The sequence below is a fragment of the Mus caroli genome, unplaced genomic scaffold, assembly GCF_978045245.1.
Source record: "Mus caroli unplaced genomic scaffold, Mus_caroli_1 scaffold_6, whole genome shotgun sequence".
In the NCBI taxonomy this organism is placed as follows: domain Eukaryota; kingdom Metazoa; phylum Chordata; class Mammalia; order Rodentia; family Muridae; genus Mus; species Mus caroli.
Window position 1 is genome coordinate 50,492,408 of NW_028227261.1, and position 19,190 is coordinate 50,511,597.

Consider the following 19,190-nt stretch of genomic DNA (forward strand, 5'->3'; position numbering starts at 1 on the left):
GAAGCTGGAGTCCTGGTTGGAGAGGACACGGGATATTTGTCTTCCTGAGCCCCACTATGGTTATATTACTTAGTATATTTAAGAAAATAACTTCTGTTACAGTTTTGATCCAGTAACTACTACTGGATTTGCTGTGGAGACTCACTTGATTGTTGAGGAGTTAACTATTGTAATGGCAGGAATGATATAATGCCCTCTACACAGTCTTTATGTGTTTAGAAGGCTTTTGTCTTATCTAAGGTTTCAAAGTGTTGTTTAGAAGCAGACTCTTCTGACATCTTTCAAAACCTTTCCGCCTTTTCCCCTAAAGCCAGAGGAAATGTTTTGACCCATGTGTCCTGTGGAACATTCAGAGGCTGGCTGAGGTGGTGGTTCCTGCTGGCTGCTGCAGCTCTCTTGCAAGCAGGTGGAATTCTTTTTACATTCCTCACTGCTGTGGCTAAATACCAGCAGGAGGCAACTTAAGGGAGGAAGGACTGATTGTGGTTCAATGCTTGAGAGATGTAGAAGTCCATTGTGGTGGGGAAGGCGGGAGCCTGAGGGGCTGGTCACACTGCATTTGTGTTTAGGAAGCACTGTGGGTAGAAAGGGCGCTAGGCTCAGAGGCCCACCCCCAGTGGCTTACTTTGTCAACTGAAGCTCCGCCTCCTAATAGATTCTATAATCTACATAAGTGGCATCATCAGCGGGGAGCCATGTGTCCTAACACAGGTGTCCCGTAAGGGAAGTGGACATTCCGAGTTCAAACCACAACATTGTTTTCTTTCTCTGTTCTGTTCCAGTTCCAGGCCTTGTGCATAAGAATGGACAGCTGTAAAACTGCTGCCAGATTTAGTTATAGAAATGAGCCAACAAGGGGGAACTGTCTGTTCACAATTAGTTCTTCTAATTGTTTTTTTTTCTCAGAAGAAAAATTAGACATGTTAATATATTTGTACTTGCTTATATAAACACTTGTAAGTTTAGAATAGTTATTTAAAAACAACTCTTCATATATTTATAGACTTTAGAAGAAAAATGTAACTAAATCTATTGGGGTGAATTAATTGACCCATAGGAAGTGCTATAAAATAGTGATAGTTTAGGCTATAGAGGGATAGTTTAACCGTTACACAATAAAGCTCGCAGCCGAAGGACAAGGTAATAACACTTCTATACTTAAAGTAATAACTTAGATTTATAATTTCCACTATTTTATGTTAATGTTCAATATTTCAATATGAGAATTTTTAATTTGGTAAAGTTTACTTCAAAAGGAATAAAAGTTAAAAGTTTTGAAAGTTGATAAACAGCAAGCATTTTGCTATACGTTCAACCTATTTTGTTATATTGACTTTCTCAGAGGTAGCTGTTCTTATTTTCATTTTACAACAATAAACTGAAATTGAGGTTGTGTCATGACTTAGTTATATATCTGTTTGTCTTTAAGTATAAGTTACTTTAAAATACGGACCACATTTTTGTATTAAAATATACCACGTGCACGTGTGACGTATATTTATAATGTGAATTATCCTGCTCTAGAGTATCCAGCTGTGAACATGGCTCAGTGGGCATGCTTCTGGTACAGCATGCACAGAGCTCTGCGTTTGTCCCCTAGCACTGCACAAGCCAGGCATGGTGGTGCACATTTGTTATCCCAGCTCGGGGTGTGGTGGGAAGGGTGAGGCAAAGGGTTAGAAACTCAGGGTCATCTTTACTACATAGCAAGTTTGAAGCCAGCCTGGGCTTTCCTATAAAGGAAAAAATTTGGAATTCAAAGCCTTTTTTAATTAAAACTGATGCTATTTTTACTATCCTAGATTGTTACATGAGTTATACGGCATTTATTTCTCCTTAATTCCCTCATAATACTTTGTATTTCTTTTATTCTGTGATACTTAGTGGCTTACTGTTATTGTGGAAATTGGGTATAATGATCTGACATGCTTCAGGCAGGAGCGTTTTACATATCAGAGTTTTTCAGGTTTTGAAATATTTGCATAGATTTTTTTTTCCCCAGTTAACCCTCCTTATCCAAAACCCAGAACTGCTTTAAATTCAGAAGTCTTAGAGCCTAAAAGATTGGAGATTTGGGAGCATCAAGAGTTTGGATTTTCTGGTTGGAGACGCTCAACTTGTCTGCACAATATTCTCTTCAGCAGACGTGTTAGAAAAGCCTCTCTACCTGTTTGCTTCTCTTCCAATATATGTTTAGCATCTGCTCTGTGAGAGGTCCTAAGTTGAGTGCCAGAAATACAGGGATAAACAGGAGAGACGCGTGCTCTTGGAAATTTGAGATTTGTTTCCTTCAGCTAGTATTAATAGTAGTATTAAAATTACTGTGCTTGAAAACAGTGGATCTGAAGCTTAATGGTGGATATTGTTTTTTTCCCTGGTTACTAACAGTGATCTTATTCCTTAACATATTTGTTTTTTTAATTACTCCCCATTTATAGTGAAATCACTGAGAAGGTATTCCCAGATTGAGCCATGTGAGCTTGCTACTTTTGTAGAACTAAAATTAATTGAATATCAGAACCTTCAACTATTTACCTTACTTTTGCGTGTGTCTTTAGGTGTGAGGTTATACATTTACATGGGTGCCCATGTGTGTGGTAACCAAAGGACAACCATCCATGCTTTCGTGCTGTTCCTCAGGTGGTAGCCAATCTCTCTCTCTCCCTGCTCCCCCTCCAGCTACTGCTATCCATATAGTCTTGGGTGTGTGGTCATCCAGTGGAGCCTTTTAGACCTACCATGGTTCACAGTCCATAAAGCAAGCTAGCAATAGCGTCTTAGCTGGAGGTGAGAATTCATACCCACTTCCCTTCTCCATGCTGGGCTCTTGTCTGGCCTGAACTTGCCTTACCTAGGGGATAAGGTTCTATTAAGCATGTGCCTGCATGTGTGTGTGTTACCCAACTGTGGTTGCCATTCCAGATAGCTGGAATATTAAACAATAGGCACTGATTTCTTTTTTACAAAAACCCTGGTGGCTTTCAGTAATAGAATTCTAAGTTACACCAAAGACAAAGGCATATATGAAAGCATTGAGGAATTGCTAGGTATCTTAGGCTTTCTATTGCTGTAATAAAACACCATGACCAAAAGCAACTTGGGGAGGAAAGGGTTCATTTCATCCTATACTTCCAGGTGACTTACCTCACTAAGGCAAGTCAGGGCAGCAACCTGGAGGCAGGAACTGAAGTTAGAGGCCATGGAGTAGAGCTGGTTATTGGCTTGCTTCTAATGACTTACTCAGCCTGCTTTCTTTTACAAGTTAGGACCACTTACCCAGAGGTGGTATCACCTACAATGGGCTGGGCCCTCTCCCATCAATTGTTAATCAAGAAAATGCCCAACAGACTTGCCTATGGACCAATCTTATCCAGCCATTTTTCCAGTCAACATTCCTTAGATATGTCTAGATTTGTGACAGCTTGACAAAGAACAACCAGCAAACTAGGTATGAAAAAGTGGTGGTTCTTAATGAAATGGGAATTGTAGAGAACTCTGATATTCCACTACTCCATCCTTGTTATTCCACTGATTTCCCTCAGCCATGTTGAGTGTAAGACTGTTGGATCTTAAGGCTTCTGTGGAGGTGAAAAGAATGGATGTTTAGGAGAGACAGTGTAAGAACCCACATCTCACTTTCTTACTGAAGTTATAAAGCCAGCTTTTGAGTGAAACTCCCAGATCATTACAATCCATTGGGAAATTTTTATACTTATAAAAGGTTAATTTGGGCCGGGCGTGGTGGTGCACGCCTTTAATCCCAGCACTCAGGAGGCAGAGGCAGGCGGATTTCTGAGTTCCAGGACAGCCTGGTCTACAAAGTGAGTTCCAGGACAGCCAGGGCTATACAGAGAAACCCTGTCTCGAAAACCAAAAAAAAAAAAAAAAAAAAAAAAAAAAAAAAAAAAAAAAAAAGGTTAATTTGACAGTTTTGCTACAACAGTCTACAATACTTGATTTCTTTTACCATTCTGTCCCATGTCTCACTACTCAATAATGTGACAAAACCCTTTGTTGTCTCAAGATATTTTCATTTCCTGCATCTTTTGATGCAGTAACTGGCTTCCATGCATTGGTCTGTCTGTCTGTCTGTCTACTGCTCATTCTGGTGTTTGTCCAGTGTTCGTTTGTGTGGCTTCCCTGCTCAGCCTCCCACTGGGAGCCATAGGCTTTCATTTACTGGTTTCCACCCCCAGGTTTTATCAGAATATTTGTGTATTTGTAACCATTTATTTTTATTTATTTTTTATTTTTTATTTTTTTATATTTTTTATTAGGTATTTTCCTCATTTACTTTTCCAATGCTATCCCAAAAGTCCCCCATACCCTCTCCCCACTCCCCTACCCACACACTCCTACTTTTTGGCCCTGGTGTTCCCCTGTACTGGGGCATATAAAGTTTGCAAGTCCAATGGGCCTCTCTTTACATTGATGGCCGACTAGGCCATCTTTTGATACATATGCAGCTAGAGTCAAGAGCTCTGGGGTACTGGTTAGTTCATAATGTTGTTCCCCCTATAGGGTTGCAGATCCCTTTAGCTCCTTGGGTACTTTCTCTAGCTCCTCCATTGGGGGCCCTGTGATCCATCCAATAGCTGACTGTGAGCATCCACTTCTGTGTTTGCTAGGCCCCGGCATTGTCTCACAAGAGACAGCTATATCTGGGTCCTTTCGGCAAAATCTTGTTAGTGTATGCAATGGTGTCAGCGTTTGGAGGCTGATTATGGGATGAATCCCCAGATATGGCAGTCCATCCTTTCGTCACAGCTCCAAACTTTGTCTCTGTAACTCCTTCCATGGGTGTTTTGTTCCCAGTTCTAAGAAGGGGCAAAGTGTCCACACTTTGGTCTTCGTTCTTCTTGAGTTTCATGGATTTAGTAAATTGTATCTTATATCTTGGGTATTCTAAGTTTCTGGGCTAATATCCACTTACAGTGAGTACATATTGTGAGAGTTCCTTTGTGATTGGGTAACCTCACTCAGGATGATGCCCTCCAGGAATTTCATAAATTCATTCCTTTTAATAGCTGAGTAGTACTCCATTGTGTAAATGTACCACATTTTCTGTATCCATTCTTCTGTTGAGGGGCATCTGGGTTCTTTCCAGCTTCTGGCTATTATACATAAGGCTGCTATGAACATAGTGGAGCATGTGTCCTTCTTACCGGTTTGGACATCTTCTGGATATATGCCCAGGCGAGGTATTGCTGGATCCTCCAGTAGTACTATGTCCAATTTTCTGAGGAACCGCCAGACTGATTTCCAGAGTGGTTGTACAAGCTTGCAATCCCACCAACAATGGAGGAGTGTTCCTCTTTCTCCACATTCTTGCCAGCATCTGCTGTCACCTGAATTTTTGATCTTAGCCATTCTGACTGGTGTAAGGTGGAACCTCAGGGTTGTTTTGATTTGCATTTCCCTGATGATTGAGGATGTTGAACATTTTTTCAGGTGCTTCTCTGCTGTTCGTATTCCTCAGGTGAGAATTCTTTGTTCAACTCTGAGCCCCATTTTTAAATGGGGTTATTTGATTTTCTGAAGTCCACCTTCTTGAGTTCTTTATATATATTGGATATTAGTCCCCTATCTGATTTAGGATAGGTAAAGATCCTTTCCCAATCTGTTGGTGGTCTTTTTGTCTTATTGACGGTGTCTTTTGCCTTGCAGAAGCTTTGCAACTTTATGAGGACCCATTTATCTTACAGCACAAGCCATTGCTGTTCTATTCAGGAATTTTTCCCCTGTACCCATATCTTCGAGGCTTTTCCCTACTTTCTCCTCTATAAGTTTCAGTGTCTCTGGTTTTATGTGGAGTTCCTTAATCCACTTAGATTTGGCCTTAGTACAAGGAGTTAGGAATGGATCAATTCACATTTTTCTACATGATAACCGCCAGTTGTGCCAGCACCATTTGTTGAAAATGCTGTCTTTTTTCCACTGGATGGTTTTAGCTCCCTTGTCAAAGATCAAGTGACCATAGGTGTGTGGGTTCATCTCTGGGTCTTCAATTCTGTTCCATTGGTCTATTTGTCTGTCATTATACCAGTACCATGCAGTTTTTATCACAATTGCTCTGTAGTACAGCTTTAGGCCAGGCATGGTGATTCCACCAGAGGTTCTTTTATCCTTGAGAAGAGTTTTTGCTATCCTAGGTTTTTTGTTATTCCAGATGAATCTGCTGATTGCCCTTTCTAATTCGTTGAAGAATTGAGTTGGAATTTTGATGGGGATTGCATTGAATCTGTAGATTGCTTTTGGCAAGATAGCCATTTTTACTATATTGATCCTGCCAATCCATGAGCATGGGAGATCTTTCCATCTTCTGAGATCTTCTTTAATTTCTTTCTTCAGAGACTTGAAGTTCTTATCATACAGATCTTTCACTTCCTTAGAGTCACGCCAAGGTATTTTATATTATTTGTGACTATTTTGAAGGGTGTTGTTTCCCTAATTTCTTTCTCAGCCTGTTTATCCTTTGTGTAGAGAAAGGCCATTGACTTGTTTGAGTTAATTTTATATCCAGCTACTTCACCAAATCTGTTTATCAGGTTTAGGAGTTCTCTGGTGGAATTTTTAGGGTCACTTATATATACTATCATATCATCTGCAAAAAGTGATATTTTGACTTCTCCCTTTCCAATTTGTATCCCCTTGATTTCCTTTTGTTGTCGAATTGCTTTGGCTAGGACTTTAAGTACAATGTTGAATAGGTAGGGGGAGAGTGGACAGCCTTGTCTAGTCCCTGATTTTAGTGGGATTGCTTCCAGCTTCTCACCATTTACTTTGATGTTGGCTACTGGTTTGCTGTAGATTTCTTTTATCATGGTTAGGTATGGGCCTTGAATTCCTGGTCTTTCCAAGGCTTTAATCATGAATGGGTGTTGAACCATTTATTTTTAATAGTTGTTTACTTTCATCTGGCATATAATCTCTGAAGACTTTTTGATAACAGTCATGATATTAGACATAAAGGTCCAGAAGTGAGGGAAAGTAAGATTAAGAGAGCAGTGTGCAAACATCTTAGTTTTAATATCTCTTTACCCTCTTAAACGTTATTGAGAATGTCAAAGAAGTTTTTAATGAATAATACACCAGTAGTTCGCATATAATAATTCAAATTAGGGTTAAGTTCACTTACAATCTGCTCATTTAGATGGAAACAAACAAGTAAGAACTGGACCTAGAGCCTGTGCTTCCTCGGCAAACGCTCTTCCACTGAGCTGCGTCTCTGTCCCTCCCCTCTGCTTTCATATGTCATTGGCGACAAGCTCTGACTAAATTACTCAGAGCGGCCTCTAGTTTCTTTTGTAGCTGCAGCAAGCCTTGAACTTGAGATCCTACTGAATCAGACTTCTGAATAGCTAGGATAATAAGTGTAGTAGGAAAACTTTTCAGAAACATTTTGCAAAGCATCATCTTACATTTTTATAAGTCTCCTTAATGTCTAGCTCAATCAGAAGCAGGCAGATTCTCAATCTACTTCTTCATTTAATCTTGCAATATTTTATATTCATTGCAATCACTGAGGAAAATGTGGACTCAGGCAAGTGGTTGGAAAATAAAGGAATATTTTATAGCCATCCACATGATAGTAGTATTCTTGATACTAAACCAAAGCTTTACATACTAGCTTACAGCTTTCAGTATCGACTGAGAAGAAAATGAAGTTTTGTATTTTACCGCATTATAGTTATATAATAATGTTACATTTTAAGTGACCTTCTCATGCATGTGTAATTTTTTCACATCGTTGGGAAATCTTGCAATATTGAAATATACAAATTTTCAACATTTCATTTTACACTATAAATGTCAGGTTCAGTCTTATCAATACTAACAATCAGAACTTTAGATCTTGAGAAACCATCAAATTCTAGGAGGTGGGAACAAAGTACTGTACATCATCTGAATTGCTTGGAAACTTAGGATTCTAACACTGGCTACAAATATTGCCACCATTTTCCTCAAAGTGACAGACACACTTTGTTCATTTTCAGGGAAATATCTTGAGCCTAAATATCTGTATTTATTCAGGGATAGAGATTAATTAACTGGAGTAGGGGCACATGGCCCATAGTGGCATAGAGATTAATTAACTGGTGTAGGGCCACATAGTCAATAGACAGAACTGGGACTTGAGACCAGTATTGTAGTATCTTTATGTTGTATTGCCACATGTCTACATTATGTGGGACTTATCAAAGCATGTTCTTACAATAGTGTGTATGGTGTTTTTCCTAGAGAACATGAATGGTTTAAACAGGATTTGCCCAGCTACCTATTTCCTGAAGACCCCTCCTACGATGCGAACGTCATTGATGATGAGGCTGTGAAGGAAGTCTGTGAGAAATTCGAGTGTACAGAGTCAGAAGTGATGAATAGTCTGTATAGTGGTGACCCGCAAGACCAGCTTGCAGTGGCTTATCATCTTATCATTGACAATCGGAGAATAATGAACCAAGCCAGTGAGTTCTACCTCGCCTCTAGTCCTCCATCAGGTTCTTTTATGGATGACAGCGCCATGCATATTCCTCCAGGCCTGAAACCACATCCAGAAAGGATGCCGCCTCTCATCGCAGACAGCCCCAAAGCACGCTGTCCACTGGATGCACTCAACACAACAAAGCCCAAGTCTCTAGCTGTGAAAAAAGCCAAGTGGCATCTTGGAATCCGAAGCCAGAGCAAAGCGTGTGACATTATGGCTGAAGTTTACCGAGCTATGAAGCAGCTGGGTTTTGAATGGAAGGTAGGAAATCACCGCGCACTAAGGCTGTTGGTCCAAGAGAGTTTTCTTACATAAGGAGTTGTCAAAGTGGTTGAGTATTGAGGTCCACACAAAGTTCGTTTTGATTTAGAAATAATAGTAGCAGGCTTCATGCTTTTGGTTGACATGGTTCATTCTTTTAAATTATACAACACACACAGTTGAAACATTAAAAAGGACAAAGAACTATTGATGCTGGGGACGCATTTCGGTTTCCAGTATAGCATTCTTGGCCGTGCAGTCGAAGTTATCTGCGAAAACAGCTCACCTCTCTCAGCATGGCTCATAGCAACAAATGGTGGAAATCTTGAAAGGCAATTTCTTTGAACTTTTTTCTCTTTTTAGGAAGTTTGTTTTCTCTCCATGCTTTTTTGGTGTAGATGGTCGATGGCTAGGACAGCTAGTGTTTGGTATCTATTTTGCTGCTAAGACATGCTCATTTAATCAGCAAATACTCTTCTTTAAGTCGAGAAATTCTCTCATCTGGCCTTTAAATCCTTGACATGTTAGTTGCTTTATTCATGCTGTGACAAAATACCTGACAGAAGGAAGTGGGGAGGGAGGAAGGGGGAGAGGGGAGGGAGGGAGTGGGGAGAGAAGGTTCATTCAGTCTCACTGTTCTAGGACACAGGCCATCCACAGCAGGACGTCATGGAGGCAGTGGTGTGAGGCAGAAGATCACACCATGTTCAGTCAGGAAGCAGAAAGCAATGGCTGCTGGTGCTCTGCTCACATCCTCCCTTAGTTCAGGACTCCAGCATATGAAATGGTGCTGCCCACATTTAGTCTAGACCTTCCCACTTCAGTTTCCCTCATCTAGGAAATCTCTTACAGACATGCTTGGAGGTGTGTCCATGAGGTGATTGTAGACCTTGTCATGATGACAGTATTAACCATCATAAGTCTACCGTTGTCAACTGCATACCAGATCATATCATTTCAAAGCTATAACCTTCCATCTCTTCTTCCCATAGAAGCATAACCATCTCATGATATAAAGGGCATTCAGTACAACTTCAGAGTCCCCATGGTCTTTATCAGTGCCAACACTGTTCAGTATCAACTATCATACTTCATTATGGCATATTTTTACTACAATCAACAAATAGTTTTACTTTCTTTTCAATTTAGCATTCTGTTGCAGTTTAACTCTATTTGAATATATATGGGACATTTTAAAAAATGAAATATCCCTTTAACTGTTGCTCTTTTCTTGAGGGTGATGTCTGTCTGTCTGTCTGTCTGTCTGTCTCTCTCTCTCTCTCTCTCTATTTTCCCCAAGATAGGACCTGTTCACTATGTCATTGTGGCTATCCTAGAACTCATGTGTAGACAGACCAGTTTGGCCTTGAACTCCTGGAGATCCATCTGCTTCTACCTCTAAGTGCTGGGATTAAAGGCATGTGCTATAACAGGCCTATTTTAGTTTTTAGCAATTTTGTACATGTATAAAATGAATTCTTGCTATTTTCCCAACTCTCTCTTATTCCCCAAGTCCCAGTACCCTGGCTTTTCCCTACTTGTCCTCTTCCAGATTCATGACTTACAGTTTTGTTGTATGAGTCATTAAGGAGAAAAAAATTCAAGTTTATTATAGGAGTATTCAATATATTTTAATACATCAGTTTTAGTATGCTTTCATTTATTATTTTACATGATTAAATAAACTTAATATTTACTTAAATTTAAGCCTATCTCCTTTTTCTGAAGCTATTTTATTTACTTAAAATTTTTTTTGCTGGACATAGTGGTTCATGACTGTAGTAGCACTTCAGAAATGAAATCTGAGGCAGGAGAATATATATTTAAGATCAGTGTGGGACCCTGTCTCATTATATAAATATGTAAATAAAAGGAGATGCCAACATTTTTCAAATATCCATGGAAAGAATTTAGAAACTAATTTGACCAACGTTCTGAAGACCCAGAGCCCTCTTTGTCTGAGCTTCAGTTTTCTGGAGGTAGTAACACCATCCTCTGGCGTTGAGGTATTTGGGTTTTATTGCTCTACCTGATGTAAACCACTAACATTTAATTCTTGGTTATTCCTTCAAAACAACTGAAGAAAAGGTAACTGAGATTATTATTAATACTCTAGAAAGGATCCATATCTAAATTAAGGCTAGACTATAGGATCTAAGTTTTTAACAAATGCTGTTGTTAGTGGGATTAAATATACCAAACTATTTGTAACATAGAGGAGTCAACTATAAGCTCTTCTCTCTCTCACCTATATTTGCTTTTGATGGTCTTTGCTAAGATGGGAGACATTGTGTAGTTTTAAATTTTTATTTATTTCTGACTTTAGGTAGTGAATGCATACCATCTTCGAGTAAGAAGAAAAAACCCAGTGACTGGCAACTATGTGAAAATGAGCTTACAGCTTTACCTGGTAGACAGTCGGAGCTATCTTCTGGACTTCAAAAGCATCGATGGTAAGGAGGCCAGCAGGAACGAGTCCTGAGAAATAAAACCTGGCACAATGTGACCTAGTGTTAAAATCATAACAAAGACATGGTGGGTGGGTCCTCCACTCTTAAAGCAGATCTAAACAAAATATAAGTAAAACCAAACCTGTGGTCTTAGCAGAAAATAAATTGCTGAGGATGTAAGGAATTTTCAGATGTATGCATATTCCCTTTCATTTCCTTATAAATGCTGCATCTTCTAAACACAAGCATCACAGTCCTTCCTCAGCTCCTTGACAGATTGGTTTTCCTTCCCCTTCTGCAGCATCTTCCCCGGGAGGACTTGGGCAAGTACTTGGCTGTTGCTATGTTTACTGTTCTTTGGTCATTTCAGATGAGGTGGTGGAGCAGAGGTCTGGTTCTTCAACACCCCAGCGCTCCTGTTCTGCTGCGGGCCTCCACAAAGCACGGTCAAGTTTTGACTCCAGCACAGCTGAGAACCATTCTCTTTCTGGCTCTCTCACTGGTTCTCTGACCGGCAGCACTTTGTCCTCGGCATCCCCGCGCCTGGGCAGTCACACCATGGATTTTTTTGAAATGTGCGCCAGTCTTATCACTGCTTTAGCTCGTTGATTATCCACCCCTGGTCTCTGTCTTTCTGTCACCGCACTGTGAAATCACATACACTCTTTAAATTATTATCTCACTCTCGGTATTACATGCTCTGCAATAGAAGTTGGTGTGAACATTCCCAGGTGACATGCAGTGTTATTGAAATCACCGAAAACACAGAAATCCGGCGTTCTGTTTACTCTTAGAACTCTGTAACTCTACTGTGCCTGTGACAAGTGTGCAGAGGTAGTAATGGGTGAGTGCTGGTGGCGTTTGTTAACTTACACCTGTGAATTCACTATAGATGGCAAGCACACCTCACTGATGAACCAGCTGAGGTAGGGGTGGTTCGGTGGGCCTCCTTCCTTCATGTTTCGTGTACGTAAATCCGGTTTACCTCCTAAACTTCAGCAGCTGTTAGGCTGCCTGGGCACTCTTGTACAAGAAGATTAAGATCTAGAATAACTGTTAGGGAAATATTATTTCAATAGAGAAATCTGAAAATCCTGTCCCCCTAAATATTAGAAACCAAAGTCTTTTAAATTATTTCTGCAAATACTGCCTAGTATTAGCCATTAAGACTGTGTTTCTGATAATAGGAGCCTAGTCTCCCAGCTTCCTGACAGTTGTGCAAGGCCCCTAGTTAAATCACACCACCACCAAGCAATACAAAACCATGCAAAATCAGTACACAGTTCAATGAGACAAGCAAAATACCAACAGCAGTCTCTTAAAAGAAAATTCTACTCTATGATCTTGTTTTGTGTCTATCAGACTGGGGTAGCTGGGAGGAGGGCCGGCAGTCATGGCCCTCTGGCATATTTGCTAATTCCCTTAACATTTGTTATCAATGCCACCTCCTCCCTCTGTCTTCCTCAGGAGCCTCTGTCTTGCTCATTGCTTTTCCCTCTCATGAATCCTTTAGTTAAAAACCTTGCTTTGGCCATCAGGTCTTTGTATACTTCCAAAGCTTGATCTGCTGTGACCTTCACTGTTGAACCTGATTGGACATGGAAGCCTTAAATATTTAAAAGTATATTCTCCTGGAATATGTATATGTGTTGTTTACATATATATACATATGTATTGACACATCCGTGCTTTTAATCAAAAAAAAAAAAAAAAACCAAACTTTTTTTTGCAAGTTTTTTTTTTTAATTTAAGACAAAAAAAAAGCACTATATTGCAAGATAGATAAAGTTAATTGATTATATGTTGTTTTGGTAAAAGTATTTTAAATTATGTGTAATTTATCTAATAATTATTTATTCATTTATTGTATTTATGTTGTAATTTTAAAAATCACTGATCTGAGTCACCCTAGAAAATATTAAGCTCTTGAAAAAAAAACAGCACCATTGGCCTTGACAGGTTTCTCTTCACCAAAAATAGTGTATTTTCTGTTTACCACGAAGCAAATGAGACTGGTAGACCAGGTTTCTCATGAGATCCCAGAAGACAAGTTTGTCTATCTCTAAATAGCTTTTTGAATCAGGAATTTGCATCATATCACATCAGATAACTTTGTAGTTCTTTTAAAAAGATGGTCAATGTTTATCACTCCAACTTCTCAATAGTAAAATATTTGCCCACTGATTGAGTGTAGAATTTAAGGTACCTTAAGTTTCATCTTTGAAAGATTGCCATCTTGTGGCAATAGATGGTAATTTTAGTAGTTATTTCAATACCAATACTTAGTCCTGGTTTGTCTAAAGTGTTTTATGAATGTGGCATAGTTTTGACTTCTCCAAATGTGTATGTATCCTTGTTTGTGGGGTGGGGGAGAGACCACCTTATAGTGTTTGCCTAAGTATGGTGTGGAAGACCTTGAAGTAAGGGACTGAGTAGATTCCTCCTTACCTCTAATAGCAGCATCCACAACAGTTATGAAGGCAGGAAGGATGCAGAATGCTTTCTTAGTCTAGTGAATTTAAACCAGAATTACTTTATATGAAATGTTATGATGCTATTCAAGAGCTAAAAGTTATTTACTATTGTCTTATTTATTCCAGTATTATGAATACCCAGGTTGACAGTTACCTGTTGAATTTCAGGAGAACTGAAGGTCATTTTGTTCCTTTTAACATTTTAAGACATAATTATTTAATGAATCTAGATGATAGAGTAAGTTGGTTTTCAGAGAGAATTCAGTGACTCATCTCGAAAAGCAGAGGCAGGAATTCAGTCACAGCATAGGGATTTGTTGCTCTTGGAAACAGAGAAGGAAAGAAGTCTTCGCAAATTTACAGTTCCTACATTTCAGTCAATCCTATGGGTATGGTAGATACTGAGTTTAGAGCAGTCTATCCTCTTGGATCGTACAGCGAATAACTATTAAGTTATAGGTGTGGTATGTCTTGGAAACAGAGTCCATCTGTTTCCAAAATAGTATTTCCTAAAACAAAGAAATTCCACAGAATAATTTTGGAATACATTGTGTTCTGCTCTGCACCTTGCAAAGGACAGTGACTATTAACACGAAAGACTTGCAGACTTTGAGAAAAAACAAAACAAAACAAAAAACCCCCACATAACTGCAAAACCCTACTTTGTCCAAACTAGTTTACTCTTTTAAAACGTTTGCTGAGTCTGGTTGCTTACCTGTAATACGACTGGGGAGTATGAGGCAGGAAGATACGTTGGGGCCTAAGGACTAGATAGATAGCAAGACCTTGTTTCAAATGAAAACAATAAAGGAACCATAGCATCCCATAAGAAAATATGAGAAACGATTGTCTCTGAGCGCCACAGTGTGGTCGTTAGTGACAGTGAGTAACATCCCTTCCCCAGAGCCTGATGCTAATTCAGATCTGCTCCATTGACCATGCACATAGGGTCATCCTGAGTCTGGGGCTTGTACCACATGCTGGGGTTCCTAATCCTGTGATGCTTTTTAGGTAAAACATCTATTCTTTTTTCCCCTTAGAGGGTGACTGAAAAGTCATAGACAAGGTTACTTAAGGAAAACCAGAAGAGTAAGAGAGCAGTGGCTTTCTGTTGTGGCTTCATGGATAGCAAGCCAGTTTTATTCATTTTTCAATGGCCACTGAACGTTTTCTACGTCCTTTTATTTAGGAAACCAAAATTGAAGCTATCTCAAAGTAAATCTACAGGGAGAGAGAAAACCAAACCATTCACAAGTTAGGGTTTTGTTCTGATCAAGAACTCTTGTAAAAGGCCCTTGCAACATCTGGTTATCTGCAGAGAGAAGCTAGGAGCCTAAGCTAAGCAGAAACATTAAGACCCTCTGTGCTAGGGAATTGGGTATATGTAGCACAGTAATTCTCTACTTTATGCAAGTAAGTATTCAAGAATATTTAATTCTCAATCTACTCTTTCCTTAGCTAGTTTGTACTCAGGGAACACAAATTTAATACTTGAGATGAAATGAAACACAATTTGGAAAATAATCGTAAACAACCAAATCAGATTTTTATACTGCTTCATCTGTAGTCTCTCCTAACATGCAAGCATGCTTAGTTAATGTGGGCCCCACACTGATGTTCATAAGACTTAACAGCCTGGAACATACCTACCACAGACACCACAGCTCTGCCTGGTCACTCCCAGGGTGAAGTCTCATACCTAAATGTGAGACTGCCCGTAGACTTGTCTGCTTTGTGTTTGGTTCAGCCTGGCAACTTGTCCTTCAGTCCTCTGTGGCTTGTTAAGTAGGGATTATGGCTTAGTAGTTCTTGGCAACTCTGTTGAAAACTCTGGATAGTAAGTATGATCTAGGACTTGGCCTCAATTTAAAGCCCTAAAATGAAAGGGATGGACACAGAGCTATCGTCCCTCTGAGCTCTGAAGTCCTGCCTTGTTTACTACTTCAGAGCGTCAGTGTGAGTGTTCACATTTTATGTATTTGTTTGCTAGTATGAGTGTTTTTTCTTAGTCCAAGGCATTTCAAAGGTATACTAACCAAAACTACTTGGACTACTGGAATGCAAAACTGAAAACATGGTGTGGATTTAGCATTCATTAGAAGATGACTGCTAGGTAGCAGTGGCGGGGCCGATGCGTTTCCAGGTCTGCTAGTGCTCGCTCGCAGTACCCAGTCCAGTAAGCAGGCTCACTGCAGTTGATCATCTTCCGGGCTGAACAGAAAGAGTTTGTGAAACATCTGAGAGTCAAGTAATAAAAATAAACACTGGTGTGTTGCTTGTAAGTCCTGGAATGACATGTAGTAGTTATAACTGAATGTAGTTAGTCTAATTTTAAAAGCTAGTTGATTGCACTAACTAGATGTAATTTTGTGAAATATTTATGATTATATTGATTTTATTATAAGTATTTATAAGTTATTGAGGGTGCTTAAAATCAGAAAAATCTCTAGAACATATTTCTTTTTTTCTGAAATTGTATTTCTGTGATTTTGGTGTAGGGAGTTTTCTACTAGTGATTGAACCCAGGTTTCACGTGTAAGAAGCAAGGGCTTCACTTCAATCTAAATTCCCCGGTCCTTTACATGACTCTCAAAGTACAGCCTCTCTTTGTAGAGGAAAAGTAGCCTTAGTCCTATCTAAATGATCACAGTTTGTGACTGTTAGCCGAATTAGGCTTATCTAAATTTCATTTTGGCAATTTTTAAATTTTGTGCATACATGAGATGACACTGTTTGTATACAGTGTGTCTCTCTGAGCTCCCTAATCACTATTGGCTTTGATAGGAGTTCACCAAGCCTTTTTAAACTTGGAAACGTAACTTAAGTTAATGAGCTTCAAGTCATGCATATATGTATGTGTATATATACATATGGATTATGTAAACAAGTTAGCAGCGGCATCTTTACCAGCCTTTCCTTGAATATTTATGATGCCGTTGATGCTACTGAACAGTAATAGCATGAGGAACAGGCCCCCAGTCTAGACTGGATGGAGTTTTGATTAAGCTTCTTCAGCCATAACCTGTTCAGAATCAGGTCCAATCCAGAAGTTATCAGACTGCAGGCCTGTATTTTGTGAGCCAACATTAATGTTTACTGCCAGCCTTGCATAGCAGTGCCGGTTGTGACTGCATGTGACTTTTAGTAACTGTAGTTTATGTCTAAAAGCAGTTCAAGTTTTATAGAGGTAATTCATGATTATTTGAACAAGCAGGGTGGGTAATTCAAGTATATTTAAAGTGCAATTAAGGAAATTCTAGGGTATAATATTCTCTCCAGTTTAAAAAAAATAGTTAAGAATTTGTACAATGTCCTAGAATGAAAAAAAAATTTTTTTTGGACAGACTTTTGAAAAAATAAGGTTTATACAGAATTTTTTTTTTTTAATTCAAGGTTTGCTACTTTGTGTTTATTTAAATTTTCAAAGAGAAAGGAAGCCTCCTGGGAAAGTGTTGCATTGTTAGTTTTCTCCTGCTAGTCCTAATGCGCATTTTCACAGCTAAAAGTCACTTGTAAATAAGGTTTGTTACCACATTCGAAGCCCATGTTTTCTAAATAGAGAACATTTTCCCAGAATCGAAGAGACATAGACCCACTGTCTACACAAAGAAAGAAAGAGTACCTGGTGCCTTCTCAAATAATTGTAGAGTCAAAGTGAACGTGTTCAAAGTCTGCCCCACCCCAGCCCCTCTCCCGTTCTCGGGTTCTCTGTGACCTACCTGTCCCTCCCACAGACGGTCACAGGGTTTGCTTCTGCCCTTTCAATTCCACTCGACCAAACCTCACAGCATCACCAGTGACGTTCTTCACTGAATACATTTTCTCTTTCATTTATTTCACTTTTTAAAGCCACCTGGGAAAATATTTGGCTGCCTTCTTATGCTTTTAAAATGAATGCAATTACTAGCAGTGTTTATATTTGAAAGTTTATAAAGGAAAGAAATTCAAAGCTGAGGACTGACTCTAATTGGATGGAATTCCCTGTTTGTTACTATAGCAGCACACGTTATATAACCTTGTGTAGTTTTCTCTTGTACAAAGTGTGGATAATAACCTACCTCACAGATGTGTGTGAGAAGCCGCTTCAAAGCCCCGAAGTAGGGGTTTATAGTCCCATCCCCAATGTCAATCTTTCCTTTTTTACTAGACACCTTTGGTAATGGTGGAATGAGTATCTTGTTTTTAGATGTCATATGTAATAAGGGCATAGTGCTGAGAATGTTTAAGACACAGTTTCACAAATCATAGTGTTCTTACTGTAAGACACTTAAAATTTTCTTGAAAACCTCAAATGTTTAAATATCAAATCTGTCTTTTGTTTCAATAAATATTGTTATTCAAAATGTTGTCTGAAGCTGCCTTAATGTACCAAACTACAACTGTCAAAACTGTTCACAACTATATTCATGGTTGTACTGTTTTGAGTGTTCATTTTGAAATTGTTGTGAACTATGACCTTGAAGGATAGTATTTCGATATTTTGGTAGGAATGGTTGTGGTTTTTTTTTTTTTTCATCATGTGTAACTATTATACAGTGACTTTTGTGTGTAAAAAATAAAACTGAAAGTTGGCAGATACTAGGTTGTGTCCATGATCATAACGTAGTGTATTACTGGATAGTAATAATTTGATTTGCCTTTCAGGGGCACCATGCATTTGTTCTTAGCCTATAAGATAGTCCTATAATATATGGTGCAGGGGCAGAGTACATCTCTATTTAAAAACATTGTTAAATTATTGAAATTGGGACTACTTTTTATAATCAGTTTCAGAACAGAAACCAACAGATTTACAGTGATTTTATTTAAATAACTGTAGATTATAATTTTAGTTTTATTTGTTACACATTCTTGTGAGTTCAATGATCAGTGAAAAGGATTCATCTTTAGTAACCGTATAGAAAAGATAGTGAGTTGCATAGCAGTTCCTATGTGCAGGCTACCTCTGATTAATGTTTGCACTTGTATGGAACTCCTTGGCAACAAACACAAGAGGAAAGTGGCCTGTCTAATTGCGCATCTGCATTTTCCACAAAATCAAATTAAAGTCTGTTTAATTTGAAAGCTATTGTTGTTTCTATTCAGTAATTACGCTAATATTCTGTGTTCCAGTTAAGAGAAAGCTGTATTAGGAAGAAATTGCTTGGGACTCGTTGGCTATTTCACACCATCATTGCTCACTTTTGTCTTTGTTACTGTACACTATAGTTTTTTCAAATATATAATGGGTCTCTGGAGCTTTACCTGTGCGTGTGTTTGTGTGAAGGTGTCAGAGCCCTGGGACTAGTGGAGTAACAGATGCACATGAACTGCCATGTGGGTGCTGGGAATTGAACCTGGGACCTCTGGAAGAGCAGCCAGTGCTCTTAACCACTGAGCCATCTCTCCAGCCCCCATACTTTATAGTTTCTTACCTGAGCCATGTCTGGGTTTTCCATTTTTTATAACAAGCTGACACAATTTTAAGGACTTAGCACAGATTTATTATTTTGCTCGTTGGAAGTACCATGGGCATACTTG

The 19,190-nt window shown here is 39.0% G+C and overlaps 1 protein-coding gene across 2 annotated transcripts in view; it reads left to right on the top strand.

Annotated features, from left to right (window-relative positions):
- The window catches only part of Prkaa2 (protein kinase AMP-activated catalytic subunit alpha 2), a 71,624-nt gene extending 52,890 nt beyond the window's left edge, over nt 1–18,734 (top strand). For both annotated transcript variants that reach the window (XM_021160008.3, XM_029475872.2), the window contains 3 exons: nt 8,242–8,746; nt 11,073–11,199; nt 11,567–18,734. In XM_021160008.3, the coding sequence (XP_021015667.1) occupies nt 8,242–8,746; nt 11,073–11,199; nt 11,567–11,805 (871 nt within the window). In that variant the 3' untranslated portion in view covers nt 11,806–18,734. The remainder of the gene's footprint in view (nt 1–8,241; nt 8,747–11,072; nt 11,200–11,566) is intronic.
- The last annotated feature ends 456 nt before the right edge of the window (nt 18,735–19,190 follow it).